At 36.1% G+C, this 21,805-nt stretch overlaps 2 protein-coding genes across 2 annotated transcripts; both read left to right on the top strand.

Moving 5' to 3' along the window:
• The first annotated feature begins 326 nt into the window (after positions 1-326).
• Positions 327-5,315, top strand: LOC117322761 (D-beta-hydroxybutyrate dehydrogenase, mitochondrial-like). The gene is made up of 7 exons (XM_033877700.1): positions 327-346; positions 1,032-1,105; positions 1,698-1,892; positions 3,285-3,437; positions 4,306-4,499; positions 4,758-5,000; positions 5,226-5,315. The coding sequence occupies exons 1-7, from the start codon at positions 327-329 to the stop codon at positions 5,313-5,315; spliced, it is 969 nt and encodes a 322-aa protein (XP_033733591.1).
• Positions 5,316-6,364: 1,049 nt separating this feature from the next.
• LOC117322760 (D-beta-hydroxybutyrate dehydrogenase, mitochondrial-like) lies at positions 6,365-18,266 on the top strand. Its single transcript, XM_033877699.1, has 7 exons — positions 6,365-6,392; positions 10,562-10,777; positions 14,392-14,580; positions 15,277-15,429; positions 17,278-17,471; positions 17,727-17,969; positions 18,198-18,266. The coding sequence occupies exons 1-7, from the start codon at positions 6,365-6,367 to the stop codon at positions 18,264-18,266; spliced, it is 1,092 nt and encodes a 363-aa protein (XP_033733590.1).
• Positions 18,267-21,805: the final 3,539 nt, after the last annotated feature.

Here is a 21,805-nt window from a genome sequence, read left to right as displayed (position 1 = left end):
CATAGGAGTCAAATAGGCTGAACTTTTTAAACGACATTTCAATTATCAAGAGGCCCGGGGAAGTGATACTTTGTCTGCAACATACTTGGGTGCCGTGATACCAATTTGGTTCAAAATTATTACCCTGACCTACACTCAAGGTCACAGGGGTTAAATATGCTTTAAATTTAAAACATACCAGGGAATTGATACTGATCATGTAGTATGCTAGGATGAAGGAATACCAAGCTTGTTCAAATGAATTACCTTGTTTTACATTCAAGGTGATAGTTGTCAAATAGATAAAACATTTAAACGGCATCTTCTAAAGAACCAATTTCGTTGATATGGATGAACTTCATGCAAGGTCATGAAGATCCTTTCTAATTTAAGTTCATCAGAGGTACGAAAAGTCCGTCAAATTGTCAATGACGATTTCTAGTTTAAAATTGAACTTGTTTATGGTTACCATTTTGCATCTCAGTGGCACTTAATGAATGAAAGTCAATTAATGCTGACAATGGGAGAGAAATGTCTATACATATAGTCAACATGAACCCTAGATGACCAAAAAACGCATGTGCTTCCAATATATCAACTCTTAACATTTTCGTGATATAAGATCAAGGATCAATTTAGAAATGAAGTTACTAGATTCTGCCGATAAATGTACGATGGACATTGCTGGAAATATTTATTTGACGCTGTCAACCTGATAATTTAATTGGTTCAATTCACTTAATTGTAGGCAAACCCGCGATCATCTACTCGTTCACTCGCTAACGTAACCCATACCCATTAACGGACAGTAACATATATATCTACTTCGATTGGGTTATCGGTGTCAGAATTTACTAGTATGTATGTGCTACCTATCGTGCTCTAAACAAGTCCCTATCTGTTCTTTCAGACATACTTATCAGCGCCCCTTACTCCATTATGGTGTCGTTAGAGAACATATCTGCCTTATGTCTTATTCTACTAAATATATATTTTGTGTATACTAATTTGAGATATTTGCTGGTCATCTCATTGGTCGTCTTTGTATTAAGACTGGCCAGAAACAATTTGCGGCAGAAGTTGGACATCGGCAGAAAAGGCGTGGTCATCACGGGTTGTGATACAGGTAAGGCAGTACACAGAATCCGAATAACACAGAATAACAGATTTTACTTCTCACTTGTCAGGGTAAGTGCGATTTACATCCATTTGTGACGTATTCACTGATACTGAAACCCACTGATTTTTTTTTTTTTTTTTTTTGAATTTATCTTAATTTTTATAAACGTGATGACGTGGTAACTACTTTGCGCCTTGCATTTAATGGCTTCCTTTATTATTTCATTACTCGGGTGACAGATAAAGAATCAATGAATTGAACTATATAGGGTAGCTCTGTCAGTTTTATTTGGAGGTTAAGGTTTTTCTTGCATTGTGTTCTACACATGAATAAAGGACGTGAAATATATTGAACATCTACCAAAAGCAATCATAAATGTTTAAATCTGATCTATTGTATGATGAACATCGATTTGACAAAAAAACATTTCTTCAAATGTTGACAATATATAACTAATCTATAATTGAAAATGGCAGTATAATGTATGTGTATGTTTCTATTGTCAGAGTCATAAATGTGTTATTGTGATTTTGTCATTGTTTAATAATTAAGTTGTTAATTCATTTTTTGTACTCAATGTTGGTTAATGTGCTGTTAGGATTTGGTCACATTCTTGCGAAGCGACTAGATGACAGAGGGTATACAGTGTATGCCGGGGTCCTCAGTAAGGAGAGTCCGGGGGCCAAAGTTTTACAGGCACGTCAGTCGGACCGGCTTCATGTGATCAAGCTTGATGTCACTAAAGATGACGACGTCAAAAAGGCTCTGGAGTATGTTAATGCGAATGGACAAGGTATGCTATAATGTTCGTAAGTAAAACGTTCTCAAGAGTACATCAGTGGGATCGGCTAATGTATATTATAATGTCCGTGCGTCATCACGCTTTAGAGAACCTTAGTGCAGCAAAATGTTAAAATTTAAAAATCAATATGTGTTCACGAATATTATTGCCTTCAATCCCCTATATATGCACTTGTTTATCAGCTGTTAACGTGTATCATTTATCAGTCCAGTGGCTCTATATTTACTTGCTAGTTTTATTTTTAATTCCCTCAAAAATAATCACATGTCAGCCTTTCCCTATATGTATGTCTGCTACGTAAGGAATTCTTATGTTAACGTATTAGAAACTGTGTTTCGGGGATATAAAGGAAATGCTAATTTGTCCGTTCTTCTCTTTGCTGCTCTACTCTCTTGTAAATGGTATATTTGGAAATGTCGAAATTATATGAAATACGATAAAAGTTTCTCATACACGCAAAAGTTAAAATACTATTAGTAAGTAATTAAGCAATGTGGACAAAATAACGAAAAAGAAAACAGTATAAGTAGATCATGATCATATTATTTTGAATATATAGTAGCTAGATAAAATTATGAAACATGATATATGAAATGAATGCATATGTAATTAAATGAACGTATAAGTAAATGGATTAATTAATTAAAACGGTATTGCTATAAAAGCTATAGTGTTTATATAAATGATAATGTCAAAAACGAATAAGAATGATTCAAAGAATTATTAGAAAAAGAACAATGATCATAATCTTTGAGGCTCTTATCTTACCTCAAAAATGTACTGAAATGGTTTATAGGTAAAGACGGGAAAATTAAAGTGTTTGCATACAAGGAAGTGTGAATACTATCAAAGGTGCATGTGTATGTGTTGTAGTAGTGGCGTGTTGATTCATTTGAGAGAGAGAGAGAGAGAGAGAGAGAGAGTGTGTACGCTTTTCTTTTCCTTTGATGTCTTTTTGTACTTACATTTTGAAATTTACTGCCTTTAGTATGAGAATATGTCTATACAAATGTGCGTGAGTATATGTATGGTAGTTTTTTGTATTAGTATGAGTGTGTATGAAGGTGATTTTGTTTTGTTATTGTAAGTATAAGTACGTCTGTGCTGTGAATGCAAATATATGTGAGCGTATGTGCATGTGCTTATTACCCTTGAATTGTATGTGTGTGGATGCAATGTATGTGATCATGGATTGGGCACTGGTAGTGTCTAGAGTGTTTTGAATTGTAAATAAGTAAATGAGGTAATGTTAAGGAACAACCTATATCTGAACACTTTAAAAACATTATCTGTTTCCTGGTAGAATTTTTTTTTATGCAATTATCGTTAATAGTATAAAGGTGGAACAAACACTGATTCGTTTAACTGCTTTTTTTCAATCAGGATTATGGGCCATCGTCAACAATGCTGGAATGAATTTTCCTGGTGACGTCGAGTTAGCGACTGTGGATCAATACAAGAAATGTGCCGAGGTTAATCTATACGGCATGATCCGAGTCATCAAAACATTCCTCCCCCTTATCAGGAAGTCTAAAGGTAAATATTTCCAGGACAATATGGATATAGAGATTGTGATAGCGAAATATTTGAAGTGTACATATTGTCATGAACACTGTGTTAATAGACGGCAGGTTTCTATTGCTCATGAGTGGTAAAGATAAATTATGAACAAGATAAATCGACATATTTAGTCTAAAATGTAAAATAGAATGCAATAATCAAATTCAAAAGGAGATATACAATCAGAAGTTCTAACTTATTGACGGACATCTGAAGTTAATTGTTGTATTTAGATACTTTGCTTCACATATATCCATTCTAATGACAAGTAGAAACCAAAACATTGTATGTGTGTCAGAAGGAGGCCCAAGGACTTAGGTGCTAAGAATTTTTCAATTTCATTTTACTTTGTTTTCTAAAAATATAAATATTAAATGCATCCGGTTACAGTTGTATACTAAATATATCACTTTGTATATCAGTTACAGTCCTTAAATTAAATCAGATCAAACATTACCGTATGATTGTTTTATCAGATCGCATTAAGGTTTCATTAAGAATATGTGTCAATTTGTCTCCCTATACTGAGCACTTGAAACATTTACATTCGGAAACAGTTCCATCAAATGTATTATCTCATCATAGACAACTTATTATTATTAATCCAGGTTTCGAGTACAGTCTCGCTCAAACAGACTGTTAAGTTGCACAATTTTAGTCTAGCGAGGATTATTCAATGCATCAAGGCTATGTTTGTTAGGATAAACATTGAGCAATACATAAAAAGTGATTTCACAGAAATGTAATTTGGTCCCACCATATATGAGCGTCTGAAACATGTCGCAATGTCAATAACGTCCTTTCACAAACATAAACATTTGTGTGTTGCTGGGTTTTTTTACAGGCCGGATTGTTAACATGTCTAGCGTAAGGGGTCGGTTTTCCTGGCCCGGTGCGTCCGTGTATAGTGTTACCAAATATGGTATAGAGACCCTGAGTGACTCCCTCAGACTTGAAATGAAGAAGTTTGGTGTCAACGTCTCAATTATTGAACCTGGACAATTCAGTGCAGCCACATCAGTATTTGGTCCGGAACAGGTGACCTCGCTCGTCAAGTATTATATATATAGCTGGGTTTGATTCATCTTAATAACAGGACTATATTGAAAACAAGCGTTTCCGCTCCTTGCAGTTTAGTAATGCAATCAAATAAATCCCTCATTAAAGTATGAAACACTTTTTAATTAATCAATGTGACATAAATCTCATTAACGGTGATGAATTGTCCGTTGTTGCATATTGCCAAGACATACATCAGTAGAAACATAACGAATATGATATTCCAATATTGAACAGCGGAAACGATTAAAGAAGGAGATAGACTACATGTGGGAACAGGCATCTGATGACGTCAGGCAGACCTACGGACGTCCATACTTTGACGATATCTACCAAATGATGAAGAAGAACGATACAAGTATGATAGGGACCATGTCAGCAGATCCAGTAATTAACGCTATAGAGGACTCCCTTATTAACGTAACACCAATGGCCCGCTATATGATCGGTGGCTCCTTCTCTGCCCTGGATAAGCTAGCGGTGAGATATTAACGCCATCAATGACTTTCCAAATTACCAGTCAATATAACATGTTTAAATCGTAGGTCAATTCCATACAATTTCTCATAAACAGAATAGAAATACACCATAAAAGTTATACGTCGTCCTGAAATCACAGGCTGTTTATTGCAATGTTGTATTATTTACAGAAAACTACACTTTGTTTGTAAGAGGTTCCTAATCCACATTGCATTATCTTTACAGATTCTTGCAAAAGTTTATAAAATTCTCCCCGAATTTATTTCGGATTGGATCGTTGAGAAGATGACCGGATGTGGATCGTTTACCCGTTGACGTCCCAGGAGTATTTCTGACAATGTTAATAAGTGAACTGATTTCACAAGTGGATTCATACTCAAATATATATTCTATTCGGTTGAAAGTAATTAGGAAAGATTCAATTTATACTTCCATACAACATTGGCCTCACAGTGAGAGGGGCCGCGGCGGTCCGACACTGTATCATTTGCCCTCCAGTGAGATTGAAACCTGTGTGGGGCAGTTGCTTGGTACTGATCGAAGGTCGATGATATCTCTCCGGATACCCCGGCTTTCCTCCACCTCCAAAACCAGGCACGTCCTGTAATGACCCTGGCTGTTGATATTACGTTAAACAAAATTAACCATACTCAAACAGATATGGTCTTCTGGAACTGGTGATGAGAAGATACTTGTAATCAAGAAAACAAGATCGTTCACTAAATAAAAATGCAACCGTGTTGATCAAAAATATGGAAACATCAAAATTTGGCAAGTTAATTATATAATAAAGAACAGATAGAAGCTTAACTGTGTGGTCTTGAAAGTTGCACAGTTGTTTGAACAATTCAAGGCGACCCTCACGTATTCTTAGCAATACAGCAATCATTCTCAGTCATTTTGTCTCCCATTTAAACAAAGGGAAACTTATCATATTAGTACCGGTTCTTCTAATAATTTCTTGGCAGGGCCATATATTCTAAAGCAAAATATCTTAATCAAAATTGCTGTACATTTCATGACCTAACACCAAAGTGCAATGCATCGCCATTAGGTTATTGTGACACTGACATCAAAGCCACAGGTCAAATGAGTACATTTTTTCCAATAACCTTTAAACATTTAAATGTATCATATTGAAAGTTATCTCTTTATTATCATGTGGTTCTTGATCTTATCCAGAAAGGTGATTACCTATTATCCATTGATCTGACTGATGACTATCTTAGTATCCCTATACATTACGATCATCGTAAATATCTCAGGTTTATGTGATCACAGTAAATATCTCAGGTTTGTGTGATCACAGTAAATATCTCAGGTTTATGTGTTCACCATGAGTATCTCAGGTTTATGTGTTCACCATGAGTATCTCAGGTTTCTGTGATCCTGGTAAGTATCTCAAGTTTAAGTCATCACCATGAGTATCTCAGGTTTATTTGATCACCGTAAATATCTCGGGTTTATGTTATCACAGTAAATATCTCAGGTTTATGCGATCACAATAAATAACTCAGGTTTATGTGATCACAATAAATAACTCAGGGTTATGTGATCACCGTAAGTATCTCAGGTTTACGTGATCACCATGAGTATCTCAGGTTTATGTGATCAAATAAATATCTCAGGTTTGTGTGATCACAGGAAATATCTCAGGTTTACGTGATCACCGTAGGTATCTCAGGTTTACGTGATCACCATGAGTATCTCAGGTTTACGTGATCACCATGAGTATCTCAGGTTTACGTGATCACCATGAGTATCTCAGGTTTACGTGATCACCGTAGGTATCTCAGGTTTACGTGATCACCATGAGTATCTCAGGTTTACGTGATCACCATGAGTATCTCAGGTTTACGTGATCACCATGAGTATCTCAGGTTTACGTGATCACCGTAGGTATCTCAGGTTTACGTGATCACCGTAGGTATCTCAGGTTTACGTGATCACCGTAGGTATCTCAGGTTTACGTGATCACCGTAGGTATCTCAGGTTTACGTGATCACCGTAGGTATCTCAGGTTTACGTGATCACCATGAGTATCTCAGGTTTACGTGATCACCATGAGTATCTCAGGTTTACGTGATCACCATGAGTATCTCAGGTTTACGTGATCACCGTAGGTATCTCAGGTTTACGTGATCACCATGAGTATCTCAGGTTTACGTGATCACCATGAGTATCTCAGGTTTACGTGATCACCGTAGGTATCTCAGGTTTACGTGATCACCGTAGGTATCTCAGGTTTATGTGTTCACCATGAGTATCTCAGGTTTACGTGATCACCGTAGGTATCTCAGGTTTACGTGATCACCGTAGGGTATCTCAGGTTTATGTGTTCACCATGAGTATCTCAGGTTTACGTGATCACCGTAGGTATCTCAGGTTTACGTGATCACCATGAGTATCTCAGGTTTACGTGATCACCGTAGGTATCTCAGGTTTACGTGATCACCGTAGGTATCTCAGGTTTACGTGATCACCGTAGGTATCTCAGGTTTCAGTTACTGAACCCCGTTCAGGATTTGAGGGAATTCATCTGGCCATTTGGCAAGGGATAGATGTCATTCCCCCATGCTGGCTTTATATGCTGATAAAACTACAGATAGGCGGAAGATGGTCGGAATCGAAATCCCACCATCAAATCAACGTTTTGAACTAGAACTCAAAGCTGTCTACCTGACTCTTCAGTCTCTTCTTTCTCTCACCTATCTTCAGTTGTGTTTTTAATCAGATAACACGATTGCAGTAATCTATGTGAATGCTATTGGCGGAACGTGTTCTGATGAGATCGATAATTTAGAAAGATCTTCGTGGAATTTGGCGTTAATGCGTTTTTTCCTGCTATAATAATAATAATAATAATAATAGGCTTTGTTTATTCTTGATTACATAATGAGTCAATGGCTCGTCTTACATATGGTCAAGTAAAATGTACATTATTTACAACAATGACTGATGGTCATGATGCTACAGAATGGAATTGAAACAAGATATTTTTGACAGATACTACTCCCAGTTACCCCATTCTTAATATTGACTTGTTTGAATCACGGTTGGATAATGAAACCATTAAGCGTCCTGGTCATATGATAAAGAATGCCAAATGGTTGATGTTGAGTCAGATCGGTCAATTCTTACTCATATTGGCCAACCCAGACCTGATTTCCCTGGTAACAAAATGTTTAATTTCTAATCTAATGAGGTTTCTGGGGCATCACGGCTTTATTGTACAGTCACAAAGCTGACAGACCCATCTCCTGCAACGGAAATGGAACATAATCGCCTATGCTGCATTAAGTCAGCTCTTCGGGTTTAAGAATTTCCCAAAAACATGCTGCCAAAGTTCTCTTGACTTCCTGGAATACATTAATCTTAAACATTAGGAGCATGCATGGACAAAGTGGGTCCTTTAGTGCCGTGAATTGAATGCAGATCCCTTTCGTCCAGCTGAAAATCAAGTACTTAACTCAATACGTTAACATTGTTTAATCTTATTGTATGGTAAAGGAGAATGGTATTTTCTTAACATTTCCTTTTAAAGTTCTGGTATAAAGATAACTAAGGAAACCAGGTATAATAAAAGGGAATTTCGTTTCTTCAATTATTCAAAGGTTATGTATTACCTCCATTTAAATAGTGTACTCGTTTGTTACAGTGCTGATGTAATTACAGAAAGTCAGCGCAAACACCACTCGTATGGTATATTTTTCCAACATATTTGCTTGTGAACATTTCATTCTACAACCTCGCCCTTGATTCTTTCTTGGCAAGATTGCTACAATTGTAATTACCTACATCAACCAAATCCACGTGTGTGCTTATTCCTTCGACAAAATACTGCATGTATGTCCAGGGTCTCTTTAATGACACCATTCGCAGAGACTGGTGACGTTATCAGTCTTTGCCTCCTTGACTTGTCCATCGTCGTCTCCTTGACATTGTATAAGTTTTCTAGACAATCTTTTCCATATCTACTCCTTACCTTAACGAAGCAATTTTTACAAATATTTTTAATGATTTTAGACTCATCATACTAATGAATCAGTGATCAGTTCTTTGAATAGCTAAATACTTAAGCATTGAACTGTTTTTGTATGGTATTTATGATCTATTTGAATGCCAGAGCTTTGCAAGCAAACAACATAATCTAACGCACATTATTATTTGAACGGTTCAACGCTTATATTTACATTCCTTTTTTTTTTTTTTTTATATTTTTCAAGTGCTATAATTCATGTTTAAAATTCATTATTCCCGCCTTACAGACAGTCAGCAGATTTTTTTTGTCAGTCGTTGAAACAGCCGGAACATGGTCGCGTGCTTTTTGGCAAACAAAATAGTACATGGAAAAGTTTTTTTTCTTAAACTCAATTTTGTTAATCACTTTATTATCAACGTAATGCGCAAATGGCATAGTTTTTATAACAAATAATGTAGACAAAAATATTAGTCGTTAAACTTAATTATCCTGGATATTGTAGTTCCGGTTTGTGTTGTATTAATACGCTGATAAGTGTAGCGCGTGGTGGATGGCATTTAAACGTAACCAATGCCAGAGCTCTCAAACAGACTATATAGTGACAATGCCAGACAATTGTAAATATAAGTCTTTGTGGCGCCTTTTCTTTGTAGAAAACCTTAATTCCTTAGTGATGAGAACTATAATCGTTAGACATCCTAGACAGAGTACTCCCCTGTTCCACAGGTAGAACAGTAATGAAGTAGTTCACTGGTCACACGGAATAATTTAAAACGGTGCGCCACAGGAGATATCCATGCACAAGCGCGCAATACACACGCGCATTGTTCCTTACAAGCCAACAGGTAGGACTGATTTGTGCTATTTATTTTTTTTACAGATATTTGGTCTTTCACGGATTCTACAATGATGTTAATGACCAAAACTGTTCAAATCCGAAATGACTGTTTGGAATATCTAAACCGCCCCCTTTTTCTCCACAACCTAGTTATTACATGGTTTATTGCAGTATTAGTGGCCTTGCCGAGGACAGCCTTAATGAAGAAAGTAGAAGTATGCAATATTCTTCCTCTATATAGTAACGATGGCATTAACTAGTAGCCGGAAGCACATGATATTTCGATACTTGGTCATTTATGGGGGTTTTTTTTGTTCGGTTTTGGTGCTGGTATGCTGCCAAGCACGAAAATATGAAATTCAAGGAAGAATTAATATGGCATTGAACTTGGCCCTGATAATTTAGAATTGAACTATCTATCAATAGTAAACATGAACCTGGATACCCAAAAACAGCACGTGTTTGCGGTGTATCCATGCTTAACATTTTCGTAATGTTTGATCCAGGGTCCGTTTAGAAAAGTAGTTACTAGATTTCTAACAATAAATATGGGATTGGCATTGCTGGAAATATTGACTTTGACCCTGTCAGCCTAATTTTGTTTAAGTGTAGGTAAACGTGCGATCATGTACTCGCATTAATATACACTGATAACAGATAACATGTCGGTGTAGATTTTAGTAGTGTGTGTGTGTTTTGTTACATATCGTGCTCTAAACAAGTTCCTATCTTTTGTTTCAGACCTTCTTATCAGCGCCCCATACTCCATTATGTTGTCGTTAGAGAACACATGCGTTTTATATTTACTTTTATTGAATGTATATTTTCTGTTTATTTACTGGAAATATTTGCTGGCCATTTCACTGGTCTACATTTTATTGAGACTAACCAGAAACAATTTTCGGCAGAAGTTGGACATCGGCCGAAAAGGCGTGGTCATCACAGGTTGTGATACAGGTAAGGCAGTACACAGGATCCGAATAACACAGAATAGTAGAGAAGTTTGCTTCTCGTCTTAGAAGTGTTAATGTTTTCAGTTTTCATCTGTTTGTTATATAGTCATCGATACAAAAAACAAGTTTTTTTTCATTACTCGTAATCTACAGATATGTGATGACGTAGTAATAGGGTAGGATACAGATCAAATGTGACGTAGTAATAGGGTAGGATACAGATCAGGTGTGACGTAGTAATATGGTAGGATACAGATCAGGTGTGACGTAGTAATAGGGTAGGATACATATCAAGTGTGACGTAGTAATTGGGTAGGATACAGATCAGGTGTGACGTAGTAATAGGGTAGGATACAGATCAAGTGTGACGTAGTAATATGGTAGGATACAGATCAAGTGTGACGTAGTAATAGGGTAGGATACAGATCAAGTGTGACGTAGTAATTGGGTAGGATACAGATCAGGTGTGACGTAGTAATAGGGTAGGATACAGAACAAGTGTGACGTAGTAATAGGGTAGGATACAGATCAGGTGTGACGTAGTAATAGGGTAGGATACAGATCAAGTGTGACGTAGTAATAGGATAGGATCAAGTGTGACGTAGTAATATGGTAAGATACAGATCAAGTGTGACGTAGTAATAGGGTAGGATACATATCAGTTGTGACGTAGTAATAGGGTAGGATACAGAACAAGTGTGACGTAGTAATAGGGTAGGATACATATCAAGTGTGACGTAGAAATAGGGTAGGATACAGATCAGGTGTGACGTAGTAATAGGGGAGGATACAGATCTAGTGTGACGTAGTAATATGGTATGATACAGATCAGGTGTGACGCAGTAAAAGGGTAGGATACAGATCAGGTATGACGTAGTAATAGGATAGGATCAAGTGTGACGTAGTAGTAGGCTAGAATACAGATCAAGTGTGACGTAGTATAGGATAGGAAACAGATCAAGTGTGACGTAGTAATAGGGTAGGATACAGATCAAGTGTGACGTAGTAATAGGGTAAGATAAGATCAAGTGTGACGTAGTAATAGGGTAAGATACAGATCAGGTGTGACGTAGTTATAGGGTAGGATACAGATCAAGTGTGACGTAGTAATTGGGTAGGATACAGATCAAGTGTGACGTAGTAATAGGGTAAGATACAGATCAGGTGTGACGAAGTAATAGGGTAGGATACAGATCAAGTGTGACGTAGTAATTGGGTAGGATACAGATCAAGTGTGACGTAGTAATAGGGTAAGATACAGATCAGGTGTGACGCAGTAATAGGGTAGGATTCAGATCTAGTGTGACGTAGTAATAGGATAGGATCAAGTGTGACGTAGTAATAGGGTAGGATACAGATCAGGTGTGACGAAGTAATAGGGTAGGATACAGAATCTAAGTGTACGTAGTAAATGGTAGGATACAGGATCAAGTGTGACGTAGTAATTAGGGTAGGATAGCAGATCAAGGTGTGACGTAGTAATAGGGTAAGGATACCAGATCAAAGGTGTGACGTAGTAATAGGGTAGGATACAGATCAGGTGTGACGGAGTAAGTAGGGTAGGATCAGATTCAAGTGTGACGTAGTCAATAGGGTAAGAGATACAGATCAGGATGTGAACGTAGTAATAGGGTAGTGATACAGATCAAGGTGTGAATCGTAGTAAGAGGGTAGGATACAGATCAAGGGTGGACGTAGTAATTAGGGAAGGAATACCGATCAAGTGTGACGTAGTAATAGGGTAGGATACAGATCTAAGTGTGAACGTAGTAATAGGATAGGGATCAAGTGTGACGTAGTAATAGGGTAGGATAAGATCAAGTGTGACGTAGTAATAGGGTAGGATACAGATCAAGTGTAACGTAGTAATAGGGTAGGATACAGATCACGTGTGACGTAGTAATTGGGTAGGATACAGATCAAGTGTGACGTAGTAATAGGGTAGGATACAGATCTAGTGTGACGTAGTAATAGGATAGGATCAAGTGTGACGTAGTAATAGGGTAGGATACAGATCAAGTCTGACGTAGTAATAGGGTAGGATACAGATCAGGTGTGACGTAGTAATAGGGTAGGATACAGATCAAGTGTGACGTAGTAATATGGTAGGATACAGATCAGGTGTGACGTAGTAATAGGGTAGAATACAGATCAAGTGTGACGTAGTAATAGGGTAGGATACAGATCAAATGTGACGTAGTAATAGGGTAAGATACATATCAAGTGTGACGTAGTAATAGGGTAAGACACAGATCAAGTGTGACGTAGTAATAGGGTAGGATACAGATCAGGTGTGACGTAGTAATAGGGTAGGATACATATCAAGTGTGAGGTGGTTATTAGGTAGGATACAGATCAAGTGTGACGTAGTAATAGGGTAGGATACAGATCAAATGTGACGTAGTAATAGGGTAAAATACAGATAAGGTGTGACGTAGTAATAGGGTAGGATACAGATCTAGTGTGACGTAGTAATAGGGTAGAATACAGATCAAGTGTGACGTAGTAATAGGGTAGGATACAGATCAAGTGTGACGTAGTAATAGGGTAGAATACAGGTCAAGTGTGATGTAGTAATAGGGTAAGATACAGATCGAGTTTCACGTAGTAATAGGGTAAGATACAGATCAGGTGCGACGTTTTAATAGGGTAGGATACAGATCAAGTGTGACGTAGTAATAGGGTAGAATACAGATCAAGTGTGACGTAGTAATAGGGTAGGATACAGATCAAGTGTGACGTAGTAATAGGGTAGGATACAGATCAGGTGTGACGTAGTAATAGGGTAAGATACAGATCAAGTGTGACGTAGTAATAGGGTAAGATACAGATCAAGTCTGACGTAGTAATAGGATAGGATACAGATCAGGTGTGACGTAGTAATAGGGTAGTATACAAATCAAGTGTGTAAGGGCGGTGATATCTACAAAGGGTGTATGTTGGCGTAATTTATCTATTTGGTTTGGTTTATTTTGTTTAGCGTCCTATTAACAAACATGGTCCAATATTGTTATCTACCTCGTAGAATGTTAAGCGTGAATATGAATGATATGATTTTACTGCCAGGCTTTCATTAAAATGTATGTAATACATGACATCGTTTCCTACATATTACATATTCGGCTTCCTATGTAGTGCGTTATATACCTGTTTATATTGAGTGACATGATTTTATGATTATATCTACTTGAGGTCTTGTATTTAACGGCTTCATTTCTCACTTCATAACTCGGGTGACAGAGTTGGAGTCAATGAAATATATAGTGTAGTTATGTCAGTTTTATCTAGAGGGTAAGGTTTTTCTGCAAGGTGTTCTAAACTTTTATGGTGAACGACGTGTGGAACTGGAATCAATGACGTAAACATATTGAACATGTCGCATGGCATCAAACGTAAACATATATGTACATATCTTATGGCGTTCTTTATTGTATGATAAAAAATGATCTGACCAATTAGAAAAGCAAATTATTAGTTCAAGTGATGAAACAAACATAATTGATAATGACAGTATATTTTGTGTAGTTCTTTATTTGCATAGTCTTTAATTTGTTATTGTGAGTTTGCATTGTCATTCATGTCTAATTATATTTTTTTCACTCAATATTGGTTAATTAGGATTTGGTCACTTACTCGCCAAGCGACTATACGACTTAGGGTATAGAGTATATGCCGGGGTCCTCAGCCTGGAGAGTCCGGGGGCCAAAGTGTTACAGGCACGTCAGTCGGACCGGCTTCATGTGATCAAGCTTGATGTCACTAAAGACGATGACGTCCAAAAGGCTCTGGAATACGTTAATGCAACTGGTCAAGGTATACTATAATGCCCGTACGTCAAACAATATGTATTTGTTATTTACCTATATATATATCCATCCGATATACAGCCACAGTCCATACTAGTCTCTGCCAGTAGCAGGTGTATTACACATTTTATACACATCACATGTCAACCTTTTCGTACATGTCTTTCTGATATATATATTATGCCTACGTATTTTCCTCTAATGATGCGCACATAATTATATGAAATGTTTATCCTAAACCAGAATCGGCATGTGAGTAAATCTGTATCCTGTTAAAGATATCTTCTCTTTAAGCAATGAACAGTGGTTTTAATGTTGTTATAGTTGATATGGCAGAAAGATGTGTGGTGGGCAAATGGCATAGGAACCCGTAAGGGTTCCATGCTACATTTGCTAACCATACATCTTGCTGCCATATCGACTATTACAACATTAAAACCACTGTTCAATACTTATATTTACATTGTTTTACCATTTTCGTCACCTTAGAAAAATTAAACCAGCACAAAAATTCTAACCTTTTTTAATGTCACATGACCCACTGGGTGTTATAGCCTGAGGGTCTGGGTTTTATAGGCGTATGGTGGCAACTGCCTCTTAGCATTGTGTCAATGGAGAAATGCGGAGCAAATGTAAATATAACGTAATAATCACTGATAGTACATAGTATAAATTATTTCACTCGTGTTTTATTCAGGATTATGGGCCATTGTCAACAATGCAGGAATATATTTTCCTGGTGACGTCGAGTTAGCGACTGTGGATCAATACAAGAAATGTGCTGAGGTTAATCTATACGGCATGATCCGGGTCACCAAGGCATTCCTCCCTCCTATCAGGAAGTCTAAAGGTAAATGTTTCTAGGATAATAGAAATATATAGATTTTGATGGTCAAACATATTAAAGGCCCATATTGTCAGGAAGATTATGTTAATCCAGGGTTGTTAAGGAGTGGTAAAGATTATCTATAGACTAGATATATCCACATATTTAGTCTAAATACAAATTCAAAGCAATAATTAAAATAAAAGAAACTTAATATATAACTTTATAATAAGTTACAGCGTGTCCCTCAAATCAAGTTAGAATCAACATCACCGTACTATTGATTTTAAATCACATTATCGTTTAGTTTCGACACAATGGAAAAGTTCTAGGTTGGCAACTACTTACTTATGTTGAGCCTACATTTTCCCGCAAGGTAATTCATTCTGGGGCTACCGATGACCAAAACAAATTTGAACGGCCTAGGCAGTTCAAAAGCCTCCGAAAGAGGCGGGAAAGTAGGTAATTCAGTACTTACTTACGATAGAGCTGTCGCTTTACATGACAAATGGCATCATACTGCACTGACAATGACAATGACAATGACAATATCTTATTCTCATAAACATATAAAGTGTAGAGAATTATATACATACAAAAGTGTACAGGACATATCAAATAATACATGGATACATTTGTAAAGCAAGAGAGGATCTTAAATATCGTTGAGTCGTATACTTATTTGTTTAATTAATTTCACAAATGATTTCAATTCATCGTCTACTACAAAATTAAAAAGGGTATTAAATTTGAATGTACTTGGTCTTTCATAATAGTATCTAGATATATATTGTTTTCTGTTTAATGCTATTTGTTGATAGTTACAATTAAATAAATAATGGAACTCGTTTCCTATTTCATTCAGGTTACACAGACTACAGATTCTATTTTCTCTTGAGATGTTATTCCATCTTCCGTATTCAATTGGTAATTTAATGTTACAAGTTCGAAATTTACAATAGGAATTAGCTAGCTTAGGATTCTAAATAAAATAAATGTTGTCAGTAACAATGCTGTTTGAATGTTATAATTCATCAATACATGAAGTTTGAGTTCAATACATTGGGAAATATCCAAGCCATGACGATTATCGTCTGTACACTTGTGTCGCGGAATCGGAATAGTACAGTTTTCAAATTATCTCGAAATGCATAAGAAATTAGCGACATCAGAAATATATTGTTCATTTTTTATAACACGTGGCCTCAGTATTTGAAAAAAGAAATAATAAAATAATTAATCATTCATGGTGTAGATTTACCCAATGACATCTCGTAAATTTGAGTAGGTCATACACATTTAAGCATTGATAATTCATCTAGCTCAGCTTCATTCTACCAAGGACTGCAGATGTATCCTTGGTTCTTCAGGAAAAAAAAAAGACATTAACCAACCAAACCCGTATTTATCCAGAACAGATGGTCACCTTGCATGTCCAATGAAAAATACAACGACGAAGAGATTGTCAAAAAAGCAGGGAAGGGAATGTACTCGTCCTCTATTATCAATGAAAGGACTGTTATGAATGCCGCAAGAACGGACTTTTTTTCGTATTAATAAAACAACTACTATGGCTTTAAGTAACCCTAATTTACTTAGCAAATACGAACAGTTCCAAACAAAATATACTGTAGTTTGTATTTTTACTTTACCACATACCTGTTTTGAAGAGACGTATATCCAACGTCCCTAACAATGACCTGTATTATATATTCGCAGTGGAACATTAAACACAATAATAATAATAATGTGAATACATGTATAACTGACAGCTTGAGCTTGTGTTCGATAGCCAATAAAAGATCGGAAATTCGCCCGAAGTCGGGTACACGTCAACTATCGTTGAATATCAGCTTTGGTTTATTTATGCAGGTCGGATTGTCAACATGTCCAGCGTAATGGGTCGGTTTTCCAGGCCAAGTGGGTCCGTGTACAGTGTTACCAAATATGGTATAGAGACCCTGAGTGACTCCCTCAGACTTGAAATGAAGAAGTTTGGTGTCAACGTCTCAATTATTGAACCTGGAGTATTTATTGCAGCAACATCAGTATTGGGGCCAGAACAGGTGATCTCGTTTGTTTAGAATTATATACATGTATAAGTTTGCTTCTTTTTCTTTTTTTTTCCTTTTTTTTTTTTTTTTTTTTTATCTCAATAAAGAACTTATATTGATAACAAACATTTCCGTTTCTAGAGCTATTAAGTTAAGATAACATAAATGTCTGAAGTATAAAAAAGCTACATTTATTGAAAAATTCGCGATGTAATGTATATCACATCAATAATTGTTAAGAGGTATATGGATTTTAATATCAAACAGCTGACACGATTAAAGAAGGAGATAAACTACATGTGGGAACAAGCATCTGATGACGTCAGACAGACCTATGGACGTCCGTACTTTGACGATATCTACCAGGGAATGGAGAAGAGTGGGCTAAATGTGGTCCGGACCCAGTCAGCAGATCCAGTTATTAACGCTATAGAGGACTCCCTCATAAGCGTAACACCAAAGGCCCGCTATATGATCGGAGGCTCTTTTTCTATCGTGGATAAGCTAGCGGTGAGGCATTAAATATTCTCACCTTGTTAGCTATTAACACCATCTGTGGTATCAGTACAAATGACTCTCTAATTGAACATATTTGATAGAATGTTAATTTCGCATTCCTGTACTAGTATTTCCTCATAAACACATTTTAAATCCACCATCAAAGTCATATGTAGTGAAACTATGTTGCAATGTCATATGATTGATTGATTCCTAATTGACTTGTCATTATTTTTACAGATTTTTGCTAAAGTCTACAGTATTCTTCCCGAATATATTTCGGATTGGATCTTTGAGAAGATGATCTGATGTGGATTGTTTACCCGTTGACGCCCCAGGATTTTTTCTGATAATGTTATTAAGTGAACTGATGTCACAAGTTGATTCGTACTCATATGTATATTCGGTTGTAAATATGGGTTTGATTCATACTTCCATACAACATTCGTCTCACAGTCTGTAGTAAAATACTCAAACAGGTCTGGTCTTCTGGAACTGGCGTTAAAAAGAAACTTGAATAACTCTGGTCGTCTTGATCTAGTAATCAAGAAATAAATGAACAAAATGAAAATACAACCTTATTGATTTAAAACCATCTGTACAATAAATGATGCAAGTTTACATAAAATAGTGAACAAACGGAAGCCTTATACTGTCCCGAATGTTACACGGTTGTCTGAACCAATCAACACCTCAGAAGAAGAAATGGAGAAAACGATCCATCACGAACTAAATTCACGTATTTCTGGCAATACAACATTGATGGGAGTTTACATATTATCTCTTCAGTCATTTATGTCTCCCCTTTGATGAAGGTAACGGTATTGTATAAGTACCGGTTCTGCTGATTCTTCTTGAGGTTCTGGTTCTTCGTATCATTTCTTGTCCGGATCATAACTCTTACACCGATATCTTGACGAAGCTTGTTGTATACTTGTATCACCTGAAGGCGATGTGTATTTCACTGCCATTAGGTCATTGCGACCTTGACTTTAATGTGAAAGATAAAGTAAGTGCATTTTTCCAGGCGATGACCTTTAAACAGTTTAATATATCTTAAAGAATGTTGCTGTTATCATCCAATCATAAACTGTCATTCTCTGTTATTGCATGATTGCGACATTAAGGTCAAATAACTTCGATGTTATTCCAAAAAACGTCTTATTTGGATGTTAACTGGTAAATGTATCTTAATTATGTTGCGGTAAATCTTTCTAGCCCACAGATGATGTGAAGTGCGCAATGACGAAGTGGATGCTCTCTCGATGGATCATTGCGGCCTTGATCTCAAGGTCAAATAAGTGCGAGTGCAATAATTGCTATATCTTGTATATGTATATCTTATCAATAAATGACGTCAACTATATTATTGGTTAACGTTAATGTGTGAGCAGAGAAGTAACATTTTATATATAGATATATATTATGGAATTAAATATTCCAGACGGAACCTTATTTCTCTCATGTTGCTGTTTTGACTGTTGTCACGTATACTCAATTGCATCTTTACATTTAGAAGTTTGGTTTTTAGTTTTACATGGGGACGATTATTCCCTTTTTGACCGTTTAAGCAGTGATACAATAATGTTGTGAAAATCCATAACACTGCACCAACGCTACTTCCAGAATATTTCACGCAGATTTGCATCAAATTCGCTATTTGAAGTCATGACAACTTATCCACAGTTTTACAAATTTGTTCGTTTGTACAAATCCGCACAATCCGAAAAGCATGGTTTAAATCGTTTGAAACTGTGTCACTGTTTTGGATTACAAATTGAATATAATATGAAGTATCATGATCTCATCAAATGTGTCAGTTATATATTTCAGTTGATTAAAAGTTAAATCATCTCCTCAATCCTAAATTATGGACTTTTGACGTGTATCGGTGGAATGTCGAGTTGAAGCATTTCTTACTTACATACATTATATCAGAATGTGTCCACTAGTTCCTCCGACAAAATACAGATAGTAGTGGGTGATTCTTAACAGAACCTTCCGACTCTCACGAGGATATTCCGAACGTTCTAAACGTGTTCCGCGTTGTTTCTAATGTTTTCAAAGTCTAGCAAAAGTTATCCATCATGATGGGTGATTTTCCTTTAAACAAACATGAAGATTAAAGTTGGTGTGATATTATAGTGTAAGGTATTTGATGGGTGTGATCACAACTTCCAAATAAAAACTAGTGGATGTATATACATATCTTAGAGGCGCAATATATATTTCTCAAATTATAAATATATGATACAGTAATTAGGACTGGATAATGTTTTCAACAGAGGTACATTTTACCTTTAAGTCAGACCTTTAAGTCAGAGAGAATAATAAAATCTAATATGGGCCTGTTTCGTGGACAGGGATATCTAAACAACCCTCGTATAAGAGTTTGGCCAAACTCTTACACGAGGGTTGAGATATCCCTGTCAACGGTAAAGCCCGTGTTTGTTTATTTTTCCCACTAAGTGTACTTTAAAAAGTAACAAATTGTAAGTGATTGTGATTTTTTTCAATGCGCCATCATCAAAATATGTATCGAAATAAATGATGTTACTAATTTGTGACGAGGTTACACTACATAAAATAGTGACGTTGCGCTATTTTGAGTGACGTCATAGAGCATGCCAGCTGTCTTTCCCTACCCCGTTTGTGATCGATTTATCCCATCCCTAACAATCACGGGATCAACCTGTGATGTATGTTAGAGGAAAATAACTCACTATTGTGCCATAGCTACATGGCCAGGAGAACACACTGACTCGGTAGAACTTCCATAGCAAGTTAAGCTATTGGACAGCAGACGACACAGATAACAGGGATGACAGGTTCAATGTTCATGGTCAATTCAAATAATTGTGAATTACCAAAATAAAGGTATTATTGAACTGAAGGTTCATAATATACATTATTATATGATTACACTATTTACTCAGCGCTGATTGATCTAAACAGTCGTCACATGTCAAAATTAGATGCGATATTAACCTGCAATAACAAAAAAAATGTAAAATATTGACCAATCAGACACCATTAAAAATAAACTCTGTAGAGTAAATATGACAGACGATTCGGTCGCTTTTGAAATGTTTCCAAATACTAGACAGCTCCCTGTATGGATTGCAAACCTGGAAAGCTTGAGACTCACATAGAGGCTGCCAACTTCCCTAAACATATGGCATGTGATCATGAATTGCATTTGTACTTAAAACTTTCAAAAACAAGGTTAATATAAACATATGAATCTTACAAAATTTTACCCGTCATAGCGTCTGTGTCATGTAAGCTTTTGCTTTAAAACAAGTAAGATATAAAAAAAAAAAAACAGTTATCGACCTTTTTCCAGGTGAATACGAGGATTTATCAACCTGAGAAAATGATATTATCTATTGTATAATAAAAAATTTACTCTGAAAGAGGTGCGTAAGATAATTAATTGTACTTTGAAAATAATTGTGATATAATGTAAATAACTACATTGCATGTATTAGCAGTGCTAACCACAATGCATGTATCATTCGTTTAATGTAGTGTGTAATTTAATCATTTACATTATCATGTAATTTAACTCATGTCTGTATCCAAAAAAATGCTAAATCAACTACTGATCTGTAGAACGTTCCATTTTTATTTTTTGAAAGAAAGCAACATGTGAATATTGAGTGTCATTTGCTTCCATAAATAGACAGGAAAGGACAACCGTCGGTAACATCATACCATTATATTTTCTCCTGTTATGGATATTTCATAAATATATATGCCCTATATTACTATCAGGCGTTATTCCTCTTTATTTTTATATCTGATATTTTCTCATTGCAAAGGAACCTATTGGGAAAAAAACCTTT

This window comes from Pecten maximus, chromosome 3 (assembly GCF_902652985.1).
Source record: "Pecten maximus chromosome 3, xPecMax1.1, whole genome shotgun sequence".
Classification (NCBI taxonomy): Eukaryota; Metazoa; Mollusca; class Bivalvia; order Pectinida; family Pectinidae; genus Pecten; species Pecten maximus.
This window is presented reverse-complemented; position numbering and strand designations above follow the sequence as displayed.

Coding starts and splice junctions, on each gene's coding strand:
- LOC117322761 (XM_033877700.1), top strand. CDS start 327: ATGGATGAACTTCATGCAAG. Junction 4,500..4,757: donor CAGTATTTGGTCCGGAACAG/GTGACCTCGCTC, acceptor AATATTGAACAG/CGGAAACGATTAAAGAAGGA. Junction 5,001..5,225: donor CTGCCCTGGATAAGCTAGCG/GTGAGATATTAA, acceptor TTATCTTTACAG/ATTCTTGCAAAAGTTTATAA.
- LOC117322760 (XM_033877699.1), top strand. CDS start 6,365: ATGAGTATCTCAGGTTTCTGTGATCCTG. Junction 15,430..17,277: donor TCCTATCAGGAAGTCTAAAG/GTAAATGTTTCT, acceptor TTATTTATGCAG/GTCGGATTGTCAACATGTCC. Junction 17,970..18,197: donor CTATCGTGGATAAGCTAGCG/GTGAGGCATTAA, acceptor TTATTTTTACAG/ATTTTTGCTAAAGTCTACAG.